Source organism: Plasmodium coatneyi, chromosome 14 (genome assembly GCF_001680005.1).
Source record: "Plasmodium coatneyi strain Hackeri chromosome 14, complete sequence".
Classification (NCBI taxonomy): domain Eukaryota; phylum Apicomplexa; class Aconoidasida; order Haemosporida; family Plasmodiidae; genus Plasmodium; species Plasmodium coatneyi.
This window is the reverse complement of record NC_033569.1, coordinates 1,937,607-1,958,746: the sequence shown is the minus strand read 5'-3', so window position 1 is coordinate 1,958,746 and position 21,140 is coordinate 1,937,607. Positions and strand designations below refer to the sequence as shown.

Sequence of the window (21,140 nt, the reverse complement as noted above, 5' to 3'; positions counted from 1 at the left end):
GATGAGAGCACGCATTATGTCGTTAAGCACGTGTGTATATTAGCCCGCTTGCTCCCCTGTCGACCGCTCCATTTGGTATTGTTTTGCCAACGTAAGCAACGAATGTGTTATTAATTCACGAAACGGCATGCACATAGGGTGTAACTGTATGTACTCGTTCAGGTGTGGGAGTTAAGTGTTCACTCATAGGAGTAACCTGCCCACGCGTAGAAGTAACCCGTTCGGGCTTGTGCCATCCATGGGCTTATCCCCCGTCGTTCCTTTTTTTCTATTTGTTGTAAATCCGCTCCCCCTATTTGTTTTAACTTTTCTGTGTATCGTTTGTGACTCATACGTGGGTGTTTAAGTGTGTGCATGAGAGCAACCTCACCCGCAGGTAAAACTTTGTTCATCTATCACCCAATAACGTATCCCCCAAGTACGTATCACCCGCGTGCTTGTCGAGCCAGGAGAAAGCCAACCCCATCGTCACACCCCCTTTAGATAGTACACCAATTGGACAGGAACAGAATGAAGGAGAAGGTGAAATACAACCTATTTGGAAACTTCCTATCCAATCATGTGTTAATATTTTTTCTGATTTTTCTGTTGAACCTGTTGATATTCATCTCGTTTATCAATGGCTTCCTATTCCCGAGGGAAGGAATCACGAACAAGTCGGAAGATTTGGAAACCTTCAGCAGAAAAGTGTTTGGAGATGAATACATAGAATCACAGAAGAGTAAAAAAAATGTCCACTCCATTGTGAATGCGCCGTATGACAGAATAGTGGTCCTCCTGATAGATGCACTGAGGTTTGATTTTACACTATACGATCCGAATTATAAAAAGGAGATAGAAAATGATGAATCAATAGATGAAAGAAAAAACACTCCAAAGGAGGTGAGATTTTTCCAAAATAATATGATGAATTTACATCATATGTTGAAGACAGAGAAAGACAAAACAATGTTATTTCTGTTCGAAGCAGATGCACCTACGGTTACGACGTCTAGGTTAAAATCTATGGTCATTGGGTCCATACCAAATTACCTAGATTTAAATGAAAACTTTAGTCCAAGTGATGATATACAGGATAATTTTATAGAACAACTTTACTATAATAGAAAAACGGTCACAGCTATCGGGGATGACACACTTGTAAAATTGACAAAAAATGTATCCAGAAAATTAGTGTACGAAAGTTTTAACATTTACGATTTGTATGATTTGGATAACAAATCGAAGAATCATTTTTATGAGGAGTATCCTTTGGATTATTGGGACTTTTTGTATGTACACGTTTTGGGGGTAGATCACGTAGGCCATGTAGGGAAACCCAATTCGAGGAAAATGAAACATGTGTTAGAAGATTTCGACATTTTTGTAAACGATATAGTACAGAAGGTTAAATCGGAAGAGAAGAAGAAAACACTTTTTGTTCTTTTTGGTGACCATGGGCAAACACGCACAGGGGATCACAGTGGGTTCAGTGCAGATGAGACGGATACCTCTCTCTTTATCTATGCCCCATTGAAATTTATGTCTCTAGATAAGAACATAAATAATAAGACGTTTATTCTATACGATAAGGACAAGCCTGAGAGAAAGAACTCTGATTCTCCCTTTGCATTTAGTTCCTGCGTCCCAGGCAAGGACGAGTGCTTTGTAGAAAGCTATAAAAATTACCATTCCGCTTTGAACGATTCGAAAAAGGACAGAACCTACTTCTACGATGTGAGGTATACTAGGCAAATAAACTTGGTGAGCACGTTATCCTTTCTGATTGGATCTACGATCCCCTTCTGCAACGTGGGAAATGTTATCATGGATTTAATCCCGAACGCGTACAAGGAGGGTGCCCCATCTACAGGGTCTGATTCAGCGTCTTATGCGGCTTCTAATTTTGGAGAGGAAGGAAACGAAAGTGGAAGCAACCCTTCTAATGAGGACCCCACGGGTGAAGATAACTCCCCGGGGAAGAGTAAACCCAGTGCGGAACCGAACGAAGTTGGTGGGAACCACTCCAAGTTATACTATGAGGTGCTCAATTTGCACTACATCGCAGAACTGAACTATGCCAACTTGTGGCAGATAAACAGATACCTAAATGAGTACGAAACACACTATCGGGTTATCAAAAATGAAGATTATTTTTTTATTAAAAATAATTGGAAACATATAGAAGAAGAAATGGGGCGATTTTTTCAACCAAATAAAAAATTCCTAGACGTAGAAGAAATTCTAACAAGTGAAAAGGAAGAGTATATAAAATATATAAACAAAATGAGAAATCTCATGGAAATTACCCAGAAATATTTTTACATCATTTTTGCTGCGAAGAAGCCATCCTTTATTGTCCTCTGCCTAATAGTGAATATATTCTTTTTGATCATATTTAAAATATTTTACCTTAACTCAAAAATGAATTGTTACTACAAGTCCATTTCAGCTGGCACGTTCATTCTTCTCCTCACTGTTTTTTTCATTGTCCTTCTTCCACTCGATGTGTATAATAAGTTCCTGCACTTACTTGTGCTGCCCCTCCTGTTCACACTTCTAGTCGTTGGAACTTTCTTCTCTAGAAATAAATACACAGATTTTTTCCGATTTATTAGCTATGTGAAGGTATCCTTGGTATGTAGCAACCTCCCAGAGGCAAACATGAAGAAATACACAGCTATACAACCAGGAGATAAACACTCCATTTATCATGATAAGAGTGGGCACCTCAACCCGGGGGATCATGCCAAGAACAACTTTCTTCTAAAAATCTTCTTTTTTTTTAAATGCCTTTATACCATAATAAAGAGAAGTATCGCGAGAAGCATAAATATAGTCTTGCCATATATATTTAACATTACTAAGTGCATTTTCGCAGTAAAAAAGAAGCTACTTAAATATCTAGTGAATAATAACTACTTCTTTTTTGTCCTCATTTGGAGTTCGTGTGAATTGTCCTTCGACTACATATTCAAGGAGAGGCACTACATCCACTTTTTGTTAATTGCCTACGTGGTGCTTTCTCTGTTCAAGTGCGAGTCCTTCTTCTCCCTGCACCTTTTGCGGTAAGTAGGAGGGGAAATATGGGTGTAAACCCTACCACATCACACATATCACCGTTAATGTGTATGCCCCTCATGTGTCTACCTGTCCCCCCTTCGCAGCGGACTGCTCCTCCTCACCGTCCTAGTTGTTAACGCGACGTACAGTTTCACGCTGGGATATTTTGAGCATGACATGGAAAAGCTATACCTGAAGAAATCCGTGCTGCAATTGGCCTTACCCATTTCGCTGTATTTTTTTAGTACCCTATTTATAAATTGCGGTTCCAATAAGATGCTAAAAAGGGAAATAAAAACAGTCATACTCTTAGGATGGACCGTGCAGTTCGCTTTAGTACTTTTGTATTTCCTTAAAATAAACGAGCAAGTGATATTTTGGAACCCCCTAGGTGTTTACTTGACGACATTTTTGCTATACCTGTTCATCATATTCAGAAAAAGCAGCATAATACAAGAGGAAAAAGTACCGGAGTCGTTCCAGAAGATACAGGAAGTTTCTATAACTCTGTTCCTGATACTGTTTTCGTCCCTCCAGTTATCGCTCATCGCGTATAGCAACACAAATCTGAGTGTCTTGCTATTCTTCTACACAACGATATTTTTATTTTACTTTTTTTTTGTGGGTACGAATAATTTGGAAGAAAATAAAGATATGAATAACATTAAAATAAAATGGATTGAAGAAAATAAACAGGTACATATGTTTACCAATTTGGAGGACGAAAAAAAAAACGCTTGAAATAAGGCAGGTCAATACATGGGTGAAGGAGAAATTCGATCTCAAACTTGTGCAGGAGAAATGTACCTTGCTAGATAAGTGTACCTTCCTTAACGAAACAGATGCCACGCAAATTCAAATTTACAAATTAGTAAAGAACCTTCCATTTTTCTCTCTCAGTGATACCGATTTTTATTTACTCTCAGCTATACTTATAAAATACACCTTCTTTTTAACTGGCCAAAAATTTGTCTTAAATAGCTTGCCCCTGACTTCAGCATACACTGGTTTTAATAAATATGTATGGCCTATAAGTCAGGTCTATATATTTATTCACATATTTTTCCCGATGTTGTTTTCGCTTCTGTTCATTCTTTACGTGTTCAATTTGAGGAAGATAAAAATGCTGACGTATTTTAGGGGGGTCGATTTTTACAATTTCTATTTCTATCCACTGATTAACCTTTTCTTCAAGTAAGTCGTAGCTCTTCAACAACGGGGTGGTGGTGCCCCGTGGGTGTGCACACTGGACAAACATATGCCCGTAGTTCACTGTAACAGCGAAATTTACTTCTGTTATGACTCTCCTTATTGATTTATTTGTTCATTTTGATTTTTCGATTTTTTCCCCACTTAGGATAATTTTCTTATTCTGCTCCAAGTGCCTCACGGCCCTGTGGGTGACCTTCTACCTGGAGTTGCACCTCATGGTAAGCATATCACGCTGGGAGAATTGCATACACATCGTTAAGAGAGGGAACAAGTACGCCCAACTGTATATGCCGGCTCATGCCCCCAGCACACACGCACACACGCACACACGCACACACACACACATATATATATATATATTTGTGTGTACCCCCCCCGTTTGTATTCCCTTTTCAGCTGTACGACTACTTCCTGCCAAATTTCTTCTTCCTGACTGCAATAAATCTCGTGTTCATCGTTTTTTCCATTTTGATGCTATCCCTGACGAAGTACATATTTTTAAGATAATTATTTTTCTTGTTTGGTTGGATAAAAAATTTTCCGCATCGTGTCTTCCCGTTGGAGGGGCGCCCAGTCCCTGTCCTGTTTCAAAAATGGGGGGTAAAAAATGAAGCACAAATGAAGCACAAAATGGAGCACAAAAATGTGGTAAAGAAAAACGAGCGCAATTTCTGGTGTGAATGATTGACACCCCTTTTGATGTTACAAATTCGGTGCCCCTTTTTCATTTCCGTTTTGTCGTAAAAGGCGCCTCCACGTGTAATCCGTGAGTGTACGGATGGAAGTACCATCCACTTGTGCAGGACCAAAGGAACACTTTTTATTTTTCATTTTTGACATCACGTGCATATTTCGCAAAGTTGTTTTGTATTTTTTTTTTTTTTTTTTCCTGCGAGAATTCTCCTTTTAATCACTAATTCAGACGAATGTCGCGAACACAGTATGCCACTTAATAGCATATCTGTGCGTTTTTTTTAAACAGAAGATTTTCCATTGTTCCGAGTATACACACATACGTACATATATATAAGTGGAGTGTGTATATACATGTTAATATGTCACTTTTTAATTTATCTGAATTTCTTCAACGAACGAGTCATTATGCCCGCAGATTACCTTCCACCACGAGTGCCCATACGAAATGAAAATTTCCTCGTTCTTTTGGATATCCCTTTGTGCGCGGAATATCATTATTTGGTCGGACGTTATTGTCTCCTGCGGGGTGAAGAAAGGGGCCAGGGGGGGTTAAATAATGGGCACATTTCACGACGGATGGTATGGCACAACAGCACGACGTGTAAAAAAGGCAAATAAAACAGGATAGAGTATCTTATACGATATAATGTGTGGACGGCTGAGCAATGGGGGGATATCCATTCGCCGTTACAACACACACATATTTGAAAAAAAAAGGCAAAAATTTTTTTGAACATTTTTCTCATCCTTGTCAGATTCGTCAGACTTTTTTTCCTTCTCTTCCCTCAGCGACACTATATGAACAAAGGCATTGGGGGGATCTGAATGATTATATAAAATTCCGTAGCCCAGGGGGAGCAGCTTATAATTGATGGTGTCTTTCCTCTTCGTGACAATTCGAACTACTTGTGTGTTTATGTTTTCTTTTTTGCTTTCGAATAAATAATTAACCAATTTTTCTGGGATATCTTCTCTTTTCATTTTGACCGTCGGGCATATTTCAATGATTTCATTTTTTTTTATTTCGTCAAATGAGAATATACCAACCCCGTTAAGAGGGGAACTTCCAACGTACACTCTTTTGTGAAGATCGTTAAAATTGATTTGTTCATTTTTTAAAATTTGTCTTAACGTATCTTTTGCGAAATAATTGTGAAACCTTCTTCTGGTCATCAGTTCAACCACCTTTGCAGCCGGGGGATGCCTTATAAATGTCATAATTAATCAATTGTGGGGGCGAGGAAAACTGGTGGAGTAAGCGCCGGAACGAATGAATGGGAAAATGTTACCAAACGGGATGGTTAACAAAAATAATTGGCACACCGGACTTTGCAAGGGGGTTGTTACTTGGCCAGTTCCGCGCAGTGGAATACATTTTGCTCGTTATAGTACCCTACATGTCGTCTTAAATTAGGAGAGTGTGTTTTTTAAACTGTCGGTTAGGGCATGTGCAGTTGAGCATACATTTTTAGGTCCCATTTCCCAGGTCAATTTTAACATTCCTTTTATTTACTCCATCCTCTTAAGTGATAAATTTTTTTTCTACCTTGTGGTGGAAATATATGGCATGTTTTCCGCAGGTCGACGTAGTGGTAGAGACTTGCGGGTGAACAATTATTCGAGGGAAGAACAAAAAACTATGCCTTAAAACGTGGACAAAAGTGCACACAAACATGCATGTACATGTCAGAATGCACATATTGGTCGCCCATTTTTTTAGCGCGAACCTGGTGAATCCTAACTTGGGGATTCCCATTCAGGAAAGGCGCGTCCCTTTTAAGCAATTGTTCGACCTGCTTGACGCGGATCCGAAGCGACATCAAATAACAAATTTTAGAATACCATGTGAGCGAAAAGTTGTGGGGCACGGTATGCCAAACGGAAAGGCACACACAAGTTTGCAGCTCCATGTAATGAACAAAAGTTAACATTTTTCTTTTTTTCACTTATCCACGGCACACGCAATGCACTACGGTAACGGTGCACAAACTGTCATACGAATGGGCATCGCGAAGGACACATGTACGTTTACCATCTGGGAGAGGGTACACTCTAACTCCTGTGGAATTACATCCCCACCGAGCAGCTGAAATTTCTTTCGGTGCTTCTTTTTATAATGACAAAAATTGTGATATATAAGTGAGAGAGCACATAGGGCGAAGAAGCTATGAAAGAGGTCCGCTTCTTGGTGGGATAAATTTTCCCCCTCATAAAAATTAAAGGGCTTATTTCTATCCCCATTATTTTTAAATGCCGTTCTTGAAAAACCTCCCTTCTGTTTATCTTGGCACGTCAAAATGAAGGTAATTAAAATGTTTACATTAAACAGTTCAGTTAAATTTGTTTTCAGGGCAACTAAACTTCCCAAAACCCACCACGCGTAACAGACATCGTGGTCCTTTCCGACACGTCCATTAATGCCCAAGTTGTCATACCTATCACAGAGCCATCTGAGGGGGGAAGGGATGTATACAAATATAGGCAGCTGTGCATAACAAAATGGTGCGTATCTCTCACTATAAATGTGCAAACGTACAGGTTGCGCTCCACTCAGGCGTCGCCCAACTTTGCCATTCGCACAAGTGCACTAGCATTTCGCACGTTGCTCATACCTAATTAGTTTCCCGCGTAAGAGGCCGTTATCTGACAAGTAATTTTCACTCCCCCTGACCCTTAGCATGTTTAAAGAATTGATCGCACAAAACGTCGTGCCTGCATGTGACTCTGCCCCGGGGATGTTTGAAAAACCTCCATCCAAGTTTAAGCAGGTTAATATCCAGTGGGCACATCTCTCATCATTGTTATACAAACTAATACGAACATTTCGCTTCCTCAACAGGAGGGATAAAAAATGTAAAACTGATAAGGCACAGAACATGAAACGCATATCGCCATCGAATTGAAACCTTGCACTGCTCAGTGAAAAGTGGTAAAAACCTTTCTTCTCATCAAAAAGGAAGTAAACAAAATTGTATATCTCCAGGATCATTTTCGTGCTTATATCTTCTTCACTTATTTTGTTTAACAAAAATAATACTTGAATAGCGCTTAAGGTGGATATTACGTTCGCCTCGTATAGGTTGCTTTTGCTGCATGGACTGAATCCACATAGATAGAATCTCTTTTTTTTCCTTTTACACACACTTGTCGTCTTCACGACTCTGTTGGATTCTTCCCCTTCCACTCGGTTTGCGCATTCTGGCGTAGCTATCCGTTCCGCATTTCTTTCTTCCGTTAAAACTGCCTTTTCGTCGCACTTCTTTTTATGACTAGTCGGGACATTTTCGCACTGGGCTGATAATCCACTGTCTTCTCCCTTGCCACAAACCACCTCATACAAACTGCTAGGGCCACTTTTCGACGCACCAACTATTTGGTCAATATCCTCATTTGATAAAAAGTGCTTTTCCTTTTTTAACTTGTAAATGTATTTCTGCTTAATTTTCTTTTTCTCCAAACATTTCATTACTACGGAGTAGAGGGTGTCTATTACCTTCCTATCGAGTACCTCATCGAGGCTCTTTCTATTCTTCCTTACTATTGTGAGCCCACTTAGGACCCAAAAAATGCCACTGATAAAAATGGATTCATACTTACTAGATACGCCGGTGTTAGGAGAGTTTTTTCCCAACTTTTCTTTTATCGTGTTTAGGAAGTATTTCTCATGTAGGTTTAGGTCCAAGTCCATACTTCTGACGGCGTGCAGGGGCAGGCAGGGAGAAACATTGTTTGGGTGCACCAACCCTACAGGCAGTAGTAAAGCTGGTGTGGAGGGCACGATTGGACTATAACTCTATTTCTTGACAACGTTGGCACATCAATGTATCAGGTTTTCAAAAAAAATGACGCCTTCAAAAAATGTATATTAAATCGTAGGATAAGGTCCAGAATAATATGAAGGACTAAAAGGAGGGGAAAAATATATGCACACGTGAGAGATTGTGCAAGCATGAAGGGGGGAATAACAGGTGTTTACACGAATGTATAGGGTGTACGCCCAAATGAGTTCATACTAAATGAAACGTGGTGGTGGATTCCACACAGGGGGTGCACTCCCATATAAGCTTACTATCAATCCACTAAAAAAGTCACGGCACAAAATGTCAGATGGTTTCATAAAATAAGACTTAAAGTCAGTTCTGATATGAGAGAAGGTCATTAATGTCCCTATTACAGTGAATAAGGAAAAGAGCAAAAAACCGTATGTGCCTTGGATCCCTAATATTCCAACTGTAATTCCTCCAATTATTCCATAAAACTGTTTACTCAAAATAAGTGAATTCTTGTTGTGCTTAATTTTTCTCTCATTGTTCTGACTATCCTTGGATAGTTTTGCGTCTAAGATGTTCTTTTGTATGGCTACATTTTGCTTAGGTGGGGTTGGCTTCGTTTCCATTATTGACTTGGAAGGGGTAAAATGGTAGGTATGTGATGGTGACAAATTTTTCAAAGGGGAGATGGTTATGCTAGCTGCGAGACGCGCTTCACCTACGCCAACTCTTCACAAACTGTGGCACTCATGCAAGGCACAAATGTAAACCCCCCTGTGAGATTCCTAACTAAACGCTCTTAACAAGCACGCGAATATTACACCAAAAAAGGGAAAAAATAAATATGCGTATTTCGCAGATGTTGAGAAAAAAATTATGGCCTCATAAAACTGGCATACATAAACACGTGTATATACAATGTCATCACGCGTTCACATTTTAGTGAAACACTTTTTCTATGTATAAATCATCAGTTCGGATAAAAATGCTTGTTCGTGGTGGAACTTATTTTTTTTTTTGTGACGCAGCTAAAAAAGGCGAAAAGAGTAATTAGGCAGGTTGGGAAAAAACTGCATTCCGCTTTGCTAGAATGGTCGAAAAATAAAAAATGGGGTATTCCCCCCTGGAAGGAACAAAAAAAGTTTCCAAAATGCATGCATTTGTATACCTTACAATTTTAAATTGGCTTGCAAAATGGGGAATAATCATTCCTTATTAAAACGAGTAAGTAGCACATCAGGAACTTTGGGGGGGTCTTCCTTCTTTTTCTTCTTTTTTTCCTCTTTTTTGCCATCCCCACATTATTCATGATTTTCACGCGATGTTGCAGACCGGGTACCACCAAGTCTCACAATTTGTAAAAAAGAGGAAAAACGCATAGGGCTATTGATTGCCTCCTGAAAATATTTCAAACGTGTTCAGCGAAAAACTTATTGTTCCTTTTTGGAGTCACTCTGATAAAGCAAAAGTAAAATAATAATACTATGTTATTAGCCCCCCATTTCAGCTTAACTATGGCGTTGTTACACCACTGCTGCAGGACAACGGTTGGTGGTAAAAAAAAGGCACAAATTAAAATAGGCGGCATGTTTTTTTTTTCCCCCATTCAAGCGTGTAGATACACCCATTTAACCATTTCGTTGAGACGCTTAATGTGTACCACTACCATGATGAGAGTTAGAGCCTTCTATATTTTCCCATTTTGGGAAATATTCAATACGCACGTGTAACTTGCATGTAACTCATCTTTGCGTGGATTGTCAAATTTGAACAGATGAAAATCTCCCCTCTGTCGTGGCTGATATTACCAGTTGACTTATCTTCAGTTGCTTCCATCCATTTTTGTTAACCCCATGTTGGCACCTACACTATTGGCTTGATTCTTCACCGTTTTGTTATCACCTCTGACTTTTTCCGCTTATCGCAAAATTGTGTCTCCCCATAAATGCGCCATATTTATGTGTGTAAGTGCATGTCCATTTATGTACCTACCTTAGCGCATGTGCTGACTCGACCCACCCTGTTCCAAACAAACTGTGCATTTCGATCACACCCCGTGTTGATGTCAAAATGAGCAGAATACTCCCTGCGTGTGTGATAGCCATTTCGTTCCTCCTGTCAAACATAAAATGTTTCACGACGGGCGTCTACGGCGGAAGTGGTCTTCATAACTGTTCCAGCGTTTTCTGCTCCTACGATAAATTATCAAATATTTACGACAATTCTAAGTTTATCTTGGCGGAGCTGGAAAGCATTTTGTACGATGTGCGGGATGAGAAAAATGCGCATCAGTCAGGTTGGTCTTTTTACAAAAATGCGTTCCTCCCAGAAGGGCTATTCCCCGACGTGCAGTCCTAAGTAAACGCATCTGCATAGATTACTAGACCAAATGATCATACATTCTTCCACACGTGACCACATTTTCGGTACACCGTTTTTACAGAACACGAGCGTGAGAAATCACTAAATCTCGAAATAAAATTCCCCAATCATAAGGATCCCGAGGATTTGTCATACTTATATCCAGACGAGGAGTACGAAAATGAAAGCAGCTTTGGTGAACCCGTTCCGTACATTATCATTAGCAGGATGGACGATGGTTATAATTCATTTTAATTTTCCTAAATGATTACTCCTTTTTAGTTATTCCTTTTGTGCTATAAGTGTGGGATCATTACACCGTTATGCTCCACCTGAATGGAAGAAATAACAGCCCATTCTTCGTGTCACTTTAACCCTCTTTTATGAACACATGCAGACGACCTCGAAAAGTCCATACTAGTAAAGAAAAGAAAAGAAAAAAATATCCCGTAACAATTGCTAAGCGGAGTGGAAGGCCACTACAACATATGTGTGGAATAAATAATTCCTATTCTTTAATGCGGTTGCTTCTAAAATTCAGTTGCGTCCTTTTCCTTGGTACACAGATTTTCCACGCAATATTTGATACATTCCCCTTCAGAGTAAGACCCCGGGGCGGATAGACGACTCGGAAAATAGGGATCTAACGAACGAAGAACAGATGGACATGGCCTTCTCAAGAATACGTGATGTAATCATTGGGGGTTACGCGCGTATAGCCATTTTTGCCTACGTGTACACTGTATGTTGGTACATTTGTTCATACACATATGCCTACACATGGATATATGGCGACTTCCCCTTCTTTGCACGACCAGCTTGAACAACAACAGAAGCGCTTTTCGCAGGAGAAGAGGTCAGTTCAGGATAGGAAAAATAGAGAAAAGCGCAAATATAATCTTGTCACACTTCTGCACATGCGCAACATCGCTGTGACAGCACAATTTAAAATACACACCTTTTTCCTCTTTAACCGATTATCGCATTAATTTTCCCTTTTCCACTTCACCTATTTTCATGTCAAAATTTTATCATCGTACTGAAGGAAATTCAATTTGATGAAATACCTACGATGAAGTTGGCATGCGATGCACGCAAAATGAGGAAGCTAAAAAAGGAGTCCCCAAGGTGATGCATAACTCAGCCATATTCTGCATATTTTTAAACAATGCAGATACGTTTGTTCAGTTTTTTTTGCTTTTTTTCTTTCTGTTTGTTTTGTTTATTTTGTGTTTTTTCACATGAATGGCAAAATGAAGGCTAAACGGCGAAGGATTCACAAAAAAAAAAAAAAAAAAAAAATTGTTTACACACGCATATGTGTATCTATGCGGGCATATTAATGCACATCTGCATAGTCACGCGTGCTGCCTTTACAAATGAGTCTAACAAAAAAACAAATGAGATAATTATTTTTTAAAACATTAAAAAAAAAAAAAAAAATTAATGCGGCGTGGGGACATAACCGTCTACATAAAAATTTCTCGTCATGGGGGGCAACTTTATCTTCATTCCGTCTAGCTCCTTTTTGAGTTTCACTTGGCATCCTAGTCTGGAACTGCAAATGGGAAAAGGTTTCTCAATATGTCGTAGTGTAAAAACCAGCTGGGTTAAGCATGGGGGCATCCTTTGGGCGTTACCCCCTCAGCCAGGCAAAACGGGGTGTTGTAAAACGGCTGGCAAATGACTTGGCCTACGCCTGCACACGCTCCGTCCTCCTTACGTTTCGGTAATGCATGGGGCCAGCTCTAGCATGTCAAGTTCATTGTCAAGTGCTTCCGGCAAAAGGTCGTAATATTTTTCGTCAATTATCACGTGGCAAGTGGAACACGCACAGAAACCGTCACACGCCCCTACACAAAAAAGGAAGAAAATTGGATGTGAAAATGCCAACTTGGATTAATTTGTACAAGATACGTATTCTCACTAATTAACCGACAAGTGATAAAACTAACAAGTGATGCTTTTCCCTGCTGGGTGTACCTTCTATGTTTATGCTATTTTCATGGGCAACTTTTAATATGCTATCTCCTACTTTTGCTTTAACGGTCTTTTCATAATTGTCCTGATTTACAAATGTCACGTCACTTGCAAGGGAAAAAAAAAAAAATGAACGCTTAGTTGAAAGGGGCTCCTACGTAATACAAAATAGCACAGTGGTGTTCACGCGGAGTATGCGGGCTTATGTATGTTAGCCCACTTATGTGCTTCCGTAGGAGAACTTACATTTCTTCGGGACTCTCGGTCGTGAACGCTCTAATATAATTAAAATAAATGCACTTATTTTTTATCTTGTTCAATAGAGCCCTTTTGAATGTATCGTTTCTACTGAGAAAGCTAAACTCTGCGAATGGGTGAGGACAGACACGCGTCTCGTTTGTGTTGCAAGTAGATGCGTGTGTAGAAGCGCTTACGTACATATGTCCAATAGGGCAAGAGGAAATTTCATCTGTGCACACGCTTGCGCACATAACTGTGAACAGGTTTGTCTTTCCCTCTTTTTTTTTCCCTGCCCCTTACTTGTAATCATTTTCCCCGTCCTCCGTCATTTAATTTGTGAAAGCTGTTCACAAGTTGTGCACATATGTATAATGGAACACTTTTTGTTGACGCTTCTTCAGCTGTACAGGTGGTCCATGTGACGCATGTGATGCATATGTTTAGCTTTCATGAGGCACACTGTCCAGCTGGATTGCCAAAATAGTCTGTACAAAATTGCGGCAATTGTTTAGGGGGGAGTGATTAAAAGTTACATCCAGTGGTGTTTCAAATGGTACCGCAGATGGAACTTCAAAGAGTAATTAAAAAATTCGGCAGCAGGTTTATACACCAATAGGGAACAAAATAGAGAAATGGAATAGTCTCATCGGAAAAGTCGCAGTGGTTTAATTCGAATAGGAGAAAAGGAAAATAAATTCAGAAACCATTTTCTTCCCTTCGTACTACAGTTACGGGAAATAAAATTAAAAAAAAAAAAAAAAATCAGGCATATGCTGCGATATGTATGATGCCCACTTCGAAAGCGCCGTTTTTTTTTTTTTTTTCTCTCCTTTTGGAGGTGTACAATTTACGCTTTTTCAGCTTTTGCAATTTTTTACAACATTTATAAGCTCGGATTCACAGAAATATGTTATCCAAAATGTGCCATAAAAATTAACCACATATGACGTTTTTTTTTTCATACTATTCGAATATTTGATTGTTCCCTTTTGTGCATTTTTTTGCGCAGCGCATTAAAATGTTAACCTTTAATTCTCTTTTTGGTTTCATGTAACAGTTGCTTTCCTTTTTTTTTCCCCCTCCCTATGTAAACAGTTTATTGAAACGGGTTAACTGCACATTTGTGTAGGTTACATACTGTGTAGGTATATTCATAAGCGCACACAAGCATCGAGGGGGGCCCTTACATCGGTCGGCTTATCCACGCTGTGAGATTCTCATAATTGCAGCACGGCATGTGTTACGAAGAAGAGGCAAAAGGAGGAGAACTACCAAATGAGGGGGCAGCGACGCTGAAAGGGGAAAGGCAATAGATCATCATACTGTCTTAGCGGGCGAGGTCGTAGTCGGTACATGATGTTTTAATAAAAAAAGCGAAAAGGGAGTAACACACAGTGGTGAAATTGTGACCAAAAAGAATAAAGCAGACAAATCGAATCAAGCAGATAACGCGGAAAACGCTAACTAAGCGTCGACTGGATGCGCCCCATACTGAACCCCCCCCAGATACACAAAAATGCAGTATCCAAAACATGATAGGCAAAATATTTGACAACGCATTTCGAATACGTACGTACAACCGGCTGGTGTGCTTCGTCATTGGGGGAGCCTTCTCCTACAGTTTTGCAAACCCGGACATGGATACCGTGTATGAATTTTTCCCCATTTTTAAGCAAAACAAATATGCATACTTGACATTTCTTGAAGTGAAGGAAAATGATGGAAACGTATTTGAAGAAAAACTTAAGGACTTATGTAGGTTTTATCAGAAACAGCCTGGTTATTTATATACAAAAATAATTAAAAGGCAAAACAATATCAACAATTTAAGCAGATACATTGTTGTATCAACTTGGTTAAAGAGTGAGAATTATCTCCTGGCCTGTAATAGAATGTACGGACAAATTTTGATTAAAAATATACAAAATTACACCAACTATAATTCCTTTTTGTACAGGATAGTTGTCGATGACTCGGACTACCTGCCTCCCTTTTGACGGGGGCTGGTAGTTTCCCATTGCCCAGGTTGAGGTGATTTATTTGCTTTTTTTCTTTCGGCATTTTTTTGACAAAACATTTATGAAAAAAATGCAAACATTTCTTTGTAATTTTTTTGGGAACCCTTTTGCAACTTTCCCGATGAACATTTTTTATACTCTACAAATGCACTGATAGGAAGGTGGTCTGGAGAAGGTTTCTTTTTTTAAACGGGGACTTCCCTTTTGGTCATCTCATAATGACTTATTATTTGTGTGTAAATTTTTACGAAATAACTTCCTGCGCTAAATACATTTTTTCTTTTTTTTTCCTTCATTTTTATAATTTTCCTTGTCTACACTTTGTTTAATTTTGTTTAACCATTTTTTATTTCCGCATATGTTTGTGTTCATATGCGTGTAGGCACATGCCTCAGTTTATGCATTCACGGGTATACGCCTTCCTGCGTCGAGCAAATCTTAGTAACTCCTATTTTTTGAAACAACGGAAAGTACCTAAACTGCTATGACATAATACAAAACAGCTCGAGACAGTTTTAAAATTGTAATCTGTATGCAAATATGTGTGTGTACACCTGGGCCGTTTTTTATCCATGTACACCCCGTAAGGATCATACAAAGAAGGGAAAAAAACTGCATGGCTGTCCTTCTCACCAATTGGGGATCCCAATTTTGATCCAACGTGACATCCAGTTCGTTGAAACGACGTCCAGATTCCCCACGTTGGGGTGTGTATTCATGTGTATATACGTCTACGCTCACCTGAGCCATTGTCCCCTCCAATGTTGTACGTACACCAGGACCTCTCACCCCAATGCGTCATGAGCTGGTAAATTTTTTACCCCGTATGACAAAACGTAAAATTGGAAATTTGTGAAATAGTAAAAAAATGAAATGAAACAATTTTTTGGAATTCATAAGACATGTTATTTTATAACTACTTTTTTTTTTTTTTTTTTTCCATTTTTATTCTGCATACATTCCTCTACTTCGCAAATCACGAAAATTCAAAGAGCAACAGAAACGCCTACATTAAGAAAAACAAAAAGCTAAAACAGACAGAAAAAACAAATCGATAGAAAAATTCTCTTATTTGCCACTTCGACGGAATAAAGCAAAAATGAGGATTCGATCTTTCATTTATGCTTTGGCGGCCATGCTATGTATCAAGTCGATATTTGCCTATAGAAGGTTAAAAGATATTAATAACTTGCATATTTTATCGCAGGGCTTTAAGGAAATAAAACCGGTAGGTGTAGAATGCTCACCTTTCTGCTTATTTAGCTAGCATTTTTGTGCATGTATCGATGCATATAATTTTACATTGTTTTACTGATTTTTTTTTTCACATTTTTGTCCCATTCCTTTCTTCTTTTTCGTGTATTTCCTCGCCAGACCAACTTCCACCAAATTCGGTCGAGGGCTAAGTCTGCTACGCCAGACCAGGTACAACACTTACGCCGTAGCGCATTGAAAAGGGGGGCAATATGCCCACGTGTGCAATGGTTCCCTTTAAAGTGTTCTTATCTTACGTGTGATCTGGCTCCGACATTTAGATATAAAAAATGGAGCTAACCCCTTTGCGAAATTTTTTATTCCCCTCCTCGTAGATGAGCATTGACATAGGCGATTGGACTATTTACATAACGCACAAAACACCGTACTACAACACGGAGAAAATTAAAACCATCTTAATTTACTCCATGACGTACCCGTTTAAGGAGTTGGAAGAGTTTAAAGAGTACCTTTTTGAGGAATAGTACCACGTGGAGGGTTCGAAAAATGGTAAGTATATTTTGCCGAAATGAAGCACCACAAAGAGGCTTAACAAAGTGGATGAAGAGGAATTTCCCCCAATTGTAAAATTCGCACGTCAACGGGAATTTATCCGCACTTTTAACCTTTGCAAATGTGGGGAGCAGACACACACATGTGCGTTTATCCGCATGCAGCTGTTCTCCTCACAAGGAGCTACACTTAGACACCCCACGTTACCCACTTATTTCGTGGATTAACTCAATTCTCTTTTAGGTAGAACGGAAGCCATTCGAGAGAAAAAAGTAAAACGCTTGGGGAGTCTACCCCTGCATAGTCATGCGGAGCAGCAACTCACCCTACGAATTCAGCAAAATGGGGGAATAAAAGGTCCGCATTTAAGACAGCAGTTGAAACGCGCCACGTGTAATTGAAGAGGCCGTTCTACCGTTCTGCATCACTTGCGCATCCGCAACAGCAGAGTGTACACACATATATATATGCGTAGCATACAGTTCTACACACCTACACGTATATACATATAAAAAACGAACGTGCGTTTCGTCGTTTATATTTCACCTTTATGCGATTGGAAAAATGGTACTCTACACGACAACGTGTTAGAAATTACGTGTGTTTCTTATGCCAATTTTTTTTTTTTTTTTTTTTTTCCGTTCATAACATTTGCAAAACGATTGAGGTGTTTTTTTATCCAAAGGACGTTCGCAATTTTTTGGACTTAAAATTAACCATTGAGTCTTACCCACTGAGAGGAAAAAAAGGAACGGTTAAGAGGGGCTACGAAAAGGTGAAAACGGCTCGGAAAAGAAAACAACCCAACGTTCTGCGCATATTTTCTTAACTGAAAAAAATATATATCCTTGGACCAATATGTGTGATCAGAGTGCATATTATCATGGTGGACAAATCGCACCAACACATTTGCAGGAATGTCACATATGCGACGTGCAAACAAGTGAACATATAATGATACGTACTTTTCATTTTACACGTCTGTATGCATGACGTAACACTCACCCGTTTGAGGGGAATAAGCAAAATATTTTTTTTTTTTTTTTTTTTTTTGGGGGTGTATACATATGTAAAGGACGAATTTAGCGAAATTGCATTTTTTTTAAGCTGTATTTTTAAAGAACAGTGGAAAACACTTTTTTTTTGTTGTTTTTTTTTCTAGTGAAAATGCACTTGAAGGACGCATGAAAGGAGTAGCTTGCGATAAAATTCGGTTAATGACCTGCCCCCAAGTGTATGCGCAAAGGTAGTGGTACAGCATAGTATACCACATGCGTGCAATCTTCCCCGTGATATATGCGAAGCGTGGGGAGTCGTTTCTGCACATCGTTTCCGGTGAAGTACAGTTAAAAAAACACCGAAAGGAGAAAGAAGCGAGAGCAGAAAAATTACCCTTTGAAAGTGTAGCGCATCTCCAATTTTTCTGCGGTACTGTCGCTGGAGAAGTATAGGCATTATATACGCGCCGTACTTGCTGTACATACGTAGATATATATATATATACATACCTATATACATATATAGGTATATTTACACTTTCGTATGTACATGCTTATATAAACATATGCGTACGTGCGTATCTGTTTGTGGAAGGTGTAGTATACCATCCTGTACCATCAACGTTTTGACCATCACATCACTGGAGCAGCAACAATGGATATGGAAATCAAAGATTTCGATAAATTTTCTGGATTTAGAATTAACTGCACGAAGGATTTGATTGTTAAGGGAAGTATAAGTGCCGTGGTGGGCATGATACTGGGGATTATGTGCTCGCTTATAGTCAATTGCACGTTAGTTGAGGTGTCCCTGTCGAAGTTTTTTTCCATGGTAAGTTTCGCACCGCATTGTATGTGCGCCATGTATATTTGTAACGTGCATATTTGTGTGTTCGTTTTTTTGCGCTGCGAGGAGGGCTCTATGGCAGCCCCAACAACAACACATGGGTTGTAGGGGTGCCTACAAGTTTACACCTGAGTGAGGGGGAACAACCGAACACCCCCATTTGGTTGTACTATTTAATTGGTCCATCGGTCCACTACCCTACTGCGTCGTTACTACATTCCCAATTTTGTTACCCCTCCCCCCGCAGTACTTCGGTATACTATTCATCGTAGTTGGACTAATAATTTTCTGGAGGTTGCACGCGAATGTAACGGACGAAGCAGAAAATAGAAGAAGCCAACTGATGATCTTGGCGGGACTGGTATGAATGCAAATCTCGCGTAGATACGACGGAAACAAGGCTTTTCCTTTTTACGAACGTGCACAAAGGAGAGGGTGTACATATATACATACGACTACGTTGGATGATTACAAATGCAAAAACACCATCATGTATTTACACATGCACACCGTATTTCCCCTTTGCAGATTGTTTTTTCAGGAATTTTGTGCCTCTTCTTCGACCGTTCGTGGCTGTTTTCCCTATCGCCCCTATCCAAAGTCCCCATTTACTGCATCCTCGGAATTAGCATTTCTTTCGCATTAACATTCAGCTTAATAGATTTGATAAACTACCTGATCGGGTTTATCCAGGGGTCCATAACGAGGCCGCTAATCGAGTCGGTAGCGCAGGTAAGCGGCGAGGGAGGGAATGAACTTGTAAATGTTAAGAGCGCTCCTCCACATACACGCCCCTAATATGAACCGCCGCGCACATTCCCCATGCACCCCCTTTTTAGGTGTACCTGATTCTACTGTTCACAATAACAATGGGAGCGATATTTGGGTTCATTTTTGGTTTGCTGGACGTAGAAGACGAATCCTCCCACCATATTCGCTTGGCCCTGATGAAGGCGGAAAATTGTTGCTTCCCCCTGGGAGCCGTTCTAGGAGGAATAGTAAGATCATGTGAATCTAGCGCAGCGGTTACCCTGCTCTATGTGCACATGAGTGTATTACATTTATGCTGCTGTAATCCTTCTGCATGCACCATTTTAACTGCGTTCATTATTCTTTTTTTTTGCCCCTCTTTTAACGCATATAGGCCGGGTTTGGTAATGAAGTTTTCAGGCAACAAAGCGAAGCCTACAAAATTGAAAATGTTACCGAATTTGATGATGAAGTTTGAAAGACATACTATTTTTTTCCTATTTTTTTTTTTGTCCTTGTTATGTTTTCCTTTTTTTTTTTTTCTCGTATAAATTTAAAAATCGAGAGAATAATTAAAAAGAAAACGTCAAATTTTAAGTGAAGAAAAGTGAGGGGGAAAAAAAAGAAGGATCTTTATTTGGTTTATATGCAACACTTCGTCCTTTTTTTTTTTTTTTCCATCCACCCTTTTCTCATTTTTTTTTTTTTTTTTTTTTTTTGTTTTTGTTCATTTCGCTTCTTATATGTGTGATTCATTTTTCTACTTATTACTACTTCTCACATGTGTTATTTTGACTTCTCTGTAAATCATAAAATATGTTGACTTGCCAAAGTAAAAAATGGAAACTTTTCCTATGACTTTGTTTTAACGAATAATTCTACTTAAAAAAAGGGTAAAATTAAAGAAAAAAAAAGGGAAGGAAAGTAAGCCCCTTCATAAGGGTTATGTCCACGTTGTTTAAACGTCAATCGTCGGTTTTACAGATTCGGTGTGTGTTCGTCGTTTCGTCCGTACAAATGTGAAGTGGGGGGTCCATTCTTTTTTACGTTCGAAGATTTTCCCCCAACACTTTTGAATTCCTCGTAAACGGTATTAAGGGTTCAATGAAGCTGCCTCGCAAAAGGGCCTATATCTTCTTATAATCGCTTAGCAGGTGTGCAAAAAGAAGGGGGAAAAAGCAGATGAAGAAAGAGAGGGACATAAAATAAGCACCTCACTATTCACTTCCACACGCATTTATTGGCAGCGGAGTTAATTTTGCACCCCAGCGGGTTAACTCAGTTTGGTTTTTCACTACGTGCTGCGGAAACGCAATATTGTGCCCCATGTGCACGTATGGGAGAATGTTTAAATGGTGCAGCTTGGCCTGTGCTCCATTTTGAAATTTTATTCTTTTTCTTTTTCTGGTACTACGATGTGAAGTACACCTTTTTTACATGCAAATCGAACTGTGTGAAC

General features: G+C 39.3%; 8 protein-coding genes across 8 annotated transcripts; 5 read left to right on the top strand and 3 right to left on the bottom strand.

Moving 5' to 3' along the window:
* Positions 1–510: 510 nt before the first annotated feature.
* PCOAH_00055530 (Uncharacterized protein) lies at positions 511–4,761 on the top strand (the record flags this gene model as incomplete). The annotated part of the gene is made up of 5 exons (XM_020062332.1): positions 511–3,047; positions 3,147–3,738; positions 3,794–4,236; positions 4,400–4,472; positions 4,651–4,761. 5 exons carry the CDS (start codon positions 511–513, stop codon positions 4,759–4,761), a joined length of 3,756 nt encoding a protein of 1,251 aa, XP_019917537.1.
* Positions 4,762–5,319: 558 nt separating this feature from the next.
* PCOAH_00055520 (Uncharacterized protein) lies at positions 5,320–6,168 on the bottom strand (the record flags this gene model as incomplete). The annotated part of the gene is made up of 2 exons (XM_020062331.1): positions 5,320–5,469; positions 5,686–6,168. 2 exons carry the CDS (start codon positions 6,166–6,168, stop codon positions 5,320–5,322), a joined length of 633 nt encoding a protein of 210 aa, XP_019917658.1.
* A 724-nt stretch (positions 6,169–6,892) lies between these two features.
* Positions 6,893–9,346, bottom strand: PCOAH_00055510 (Geranylgeranyl transferase type2 beta subunit; the record flags this gene model as incomplete). The annotated part of the gene is made up of 5 exons (XM_020062330.1): positions 6,893–6,919; positions 6,983–7,400; positions 7,563–8,642; positions 8,798–8,852; positions 9,004–9,346. The coding sequence occupies 5 exons, from the start codon at positions 9,344–9,346 to the stop codon at positions 6,893–6,895; spliced, it is 1,923 nt and encodes a 640-aa protein (XP_019917690.1).
* A 1,444-nt stretch (positions 9,347–10,790) lies between these two features.
* Positions 10,791–12,070, top strand: PCOAH_00055500 (Uncharacterized protein; the record flags this gene model as incomplete). The annotated part of the gene is made up of 5 exons (XM_020062329.1): positions 10,791–11,016; positions 11,164–11,319; positions 11,479–11,501; positions 11,683–11,772; positions 11,900–12,070. 5 exons carry the CDS (start codon positions 10,791–10,793, stop codon positions 12,068–12,070), a joined length of 666 nt encoding a protein of 221 aa, XP_019917582.1.
* A 454-nt stretch (positions 12,071–12,524) lies between these two features.
* On the bottom strand, positions 12,525–13,611 carry PCOAH_00055490 (Adrenodoxin-type ferredoxin; the record flags this gene model as incomplete). The annotated part of the gene is made up of 5 exons (XM_020062328.1): positions 12,525–12,639; positions 12,805–12,934; positions 13,065–13,168; positions 13,308–13,425; positions 13,602–13,611. 5 exons carry the CDS (start codon positions 13,609–13,611, stop codon positions 12,525–12,527), a joined length of 477 nt encoding a protein of 158 aa, XP_019917882.1.
* A 1,222-nt stretch (positions 13,612–14,833) lies between these two features.
* PCOAH_00055480 (Uncharacterized protein) lies at positions 14,834–15,298 on the top strand (the record flags this gene model as incomplete). The annotated part of the gene is made up of 1 exon (XM_020062327.1): positions 14,834–15,298. One exon carries the CDS (start codon positions 14,834–14,836, stop codon positions 15,296–15,298), a length of 465 nt encoding a protein of 154 aa, XP_019917592.1.
* Positions 15,299–16,418: 1,120 nt separating this feature from the next.
* PCOAH_00055470 (Uncharacterized protein) lies at positions 16,419–17,058 on the top strand (the record flags this gene model as incomplete). The annotated part of the gene is made up of 3 exons (XM_020062326.1): positions 16,419–16,547; positions 16,694–16,744; positions 16,909–17,058. The coding sequence occupies 3 exons, from the start codon at positions 16,419–16,421 to the stop codon at positions 17,056–17,058; spliced, it is 330 nt and encodes a 109-aa protein (XP_019917483.1).
* A 1,681-nt stretch (positions 17,059–18,739) lies between these two features.
* PCOAH_00055460 (Uncharacterized protein) lies at positions 18,740–20,159 on the top strand (the record flags this gene model as incomplete). Its single annotated transcript, XM_020062325.1, has 5 exons — positions 18,740–18,916; positions 19,179–19,292; positions 19,460–19,663; positions 19,771–19,929; positions 20,076–20,159. 5 exons carry the CDS (start codon positions 18,740–18,742, stop codon positions 20,157–20,159), a joined length of 738 nt encoding a protein of 245 aa, XP_019917788.1.
* Between the last annotated feature and the right edge of the window lie 981 nt (positions 20,160–21,140).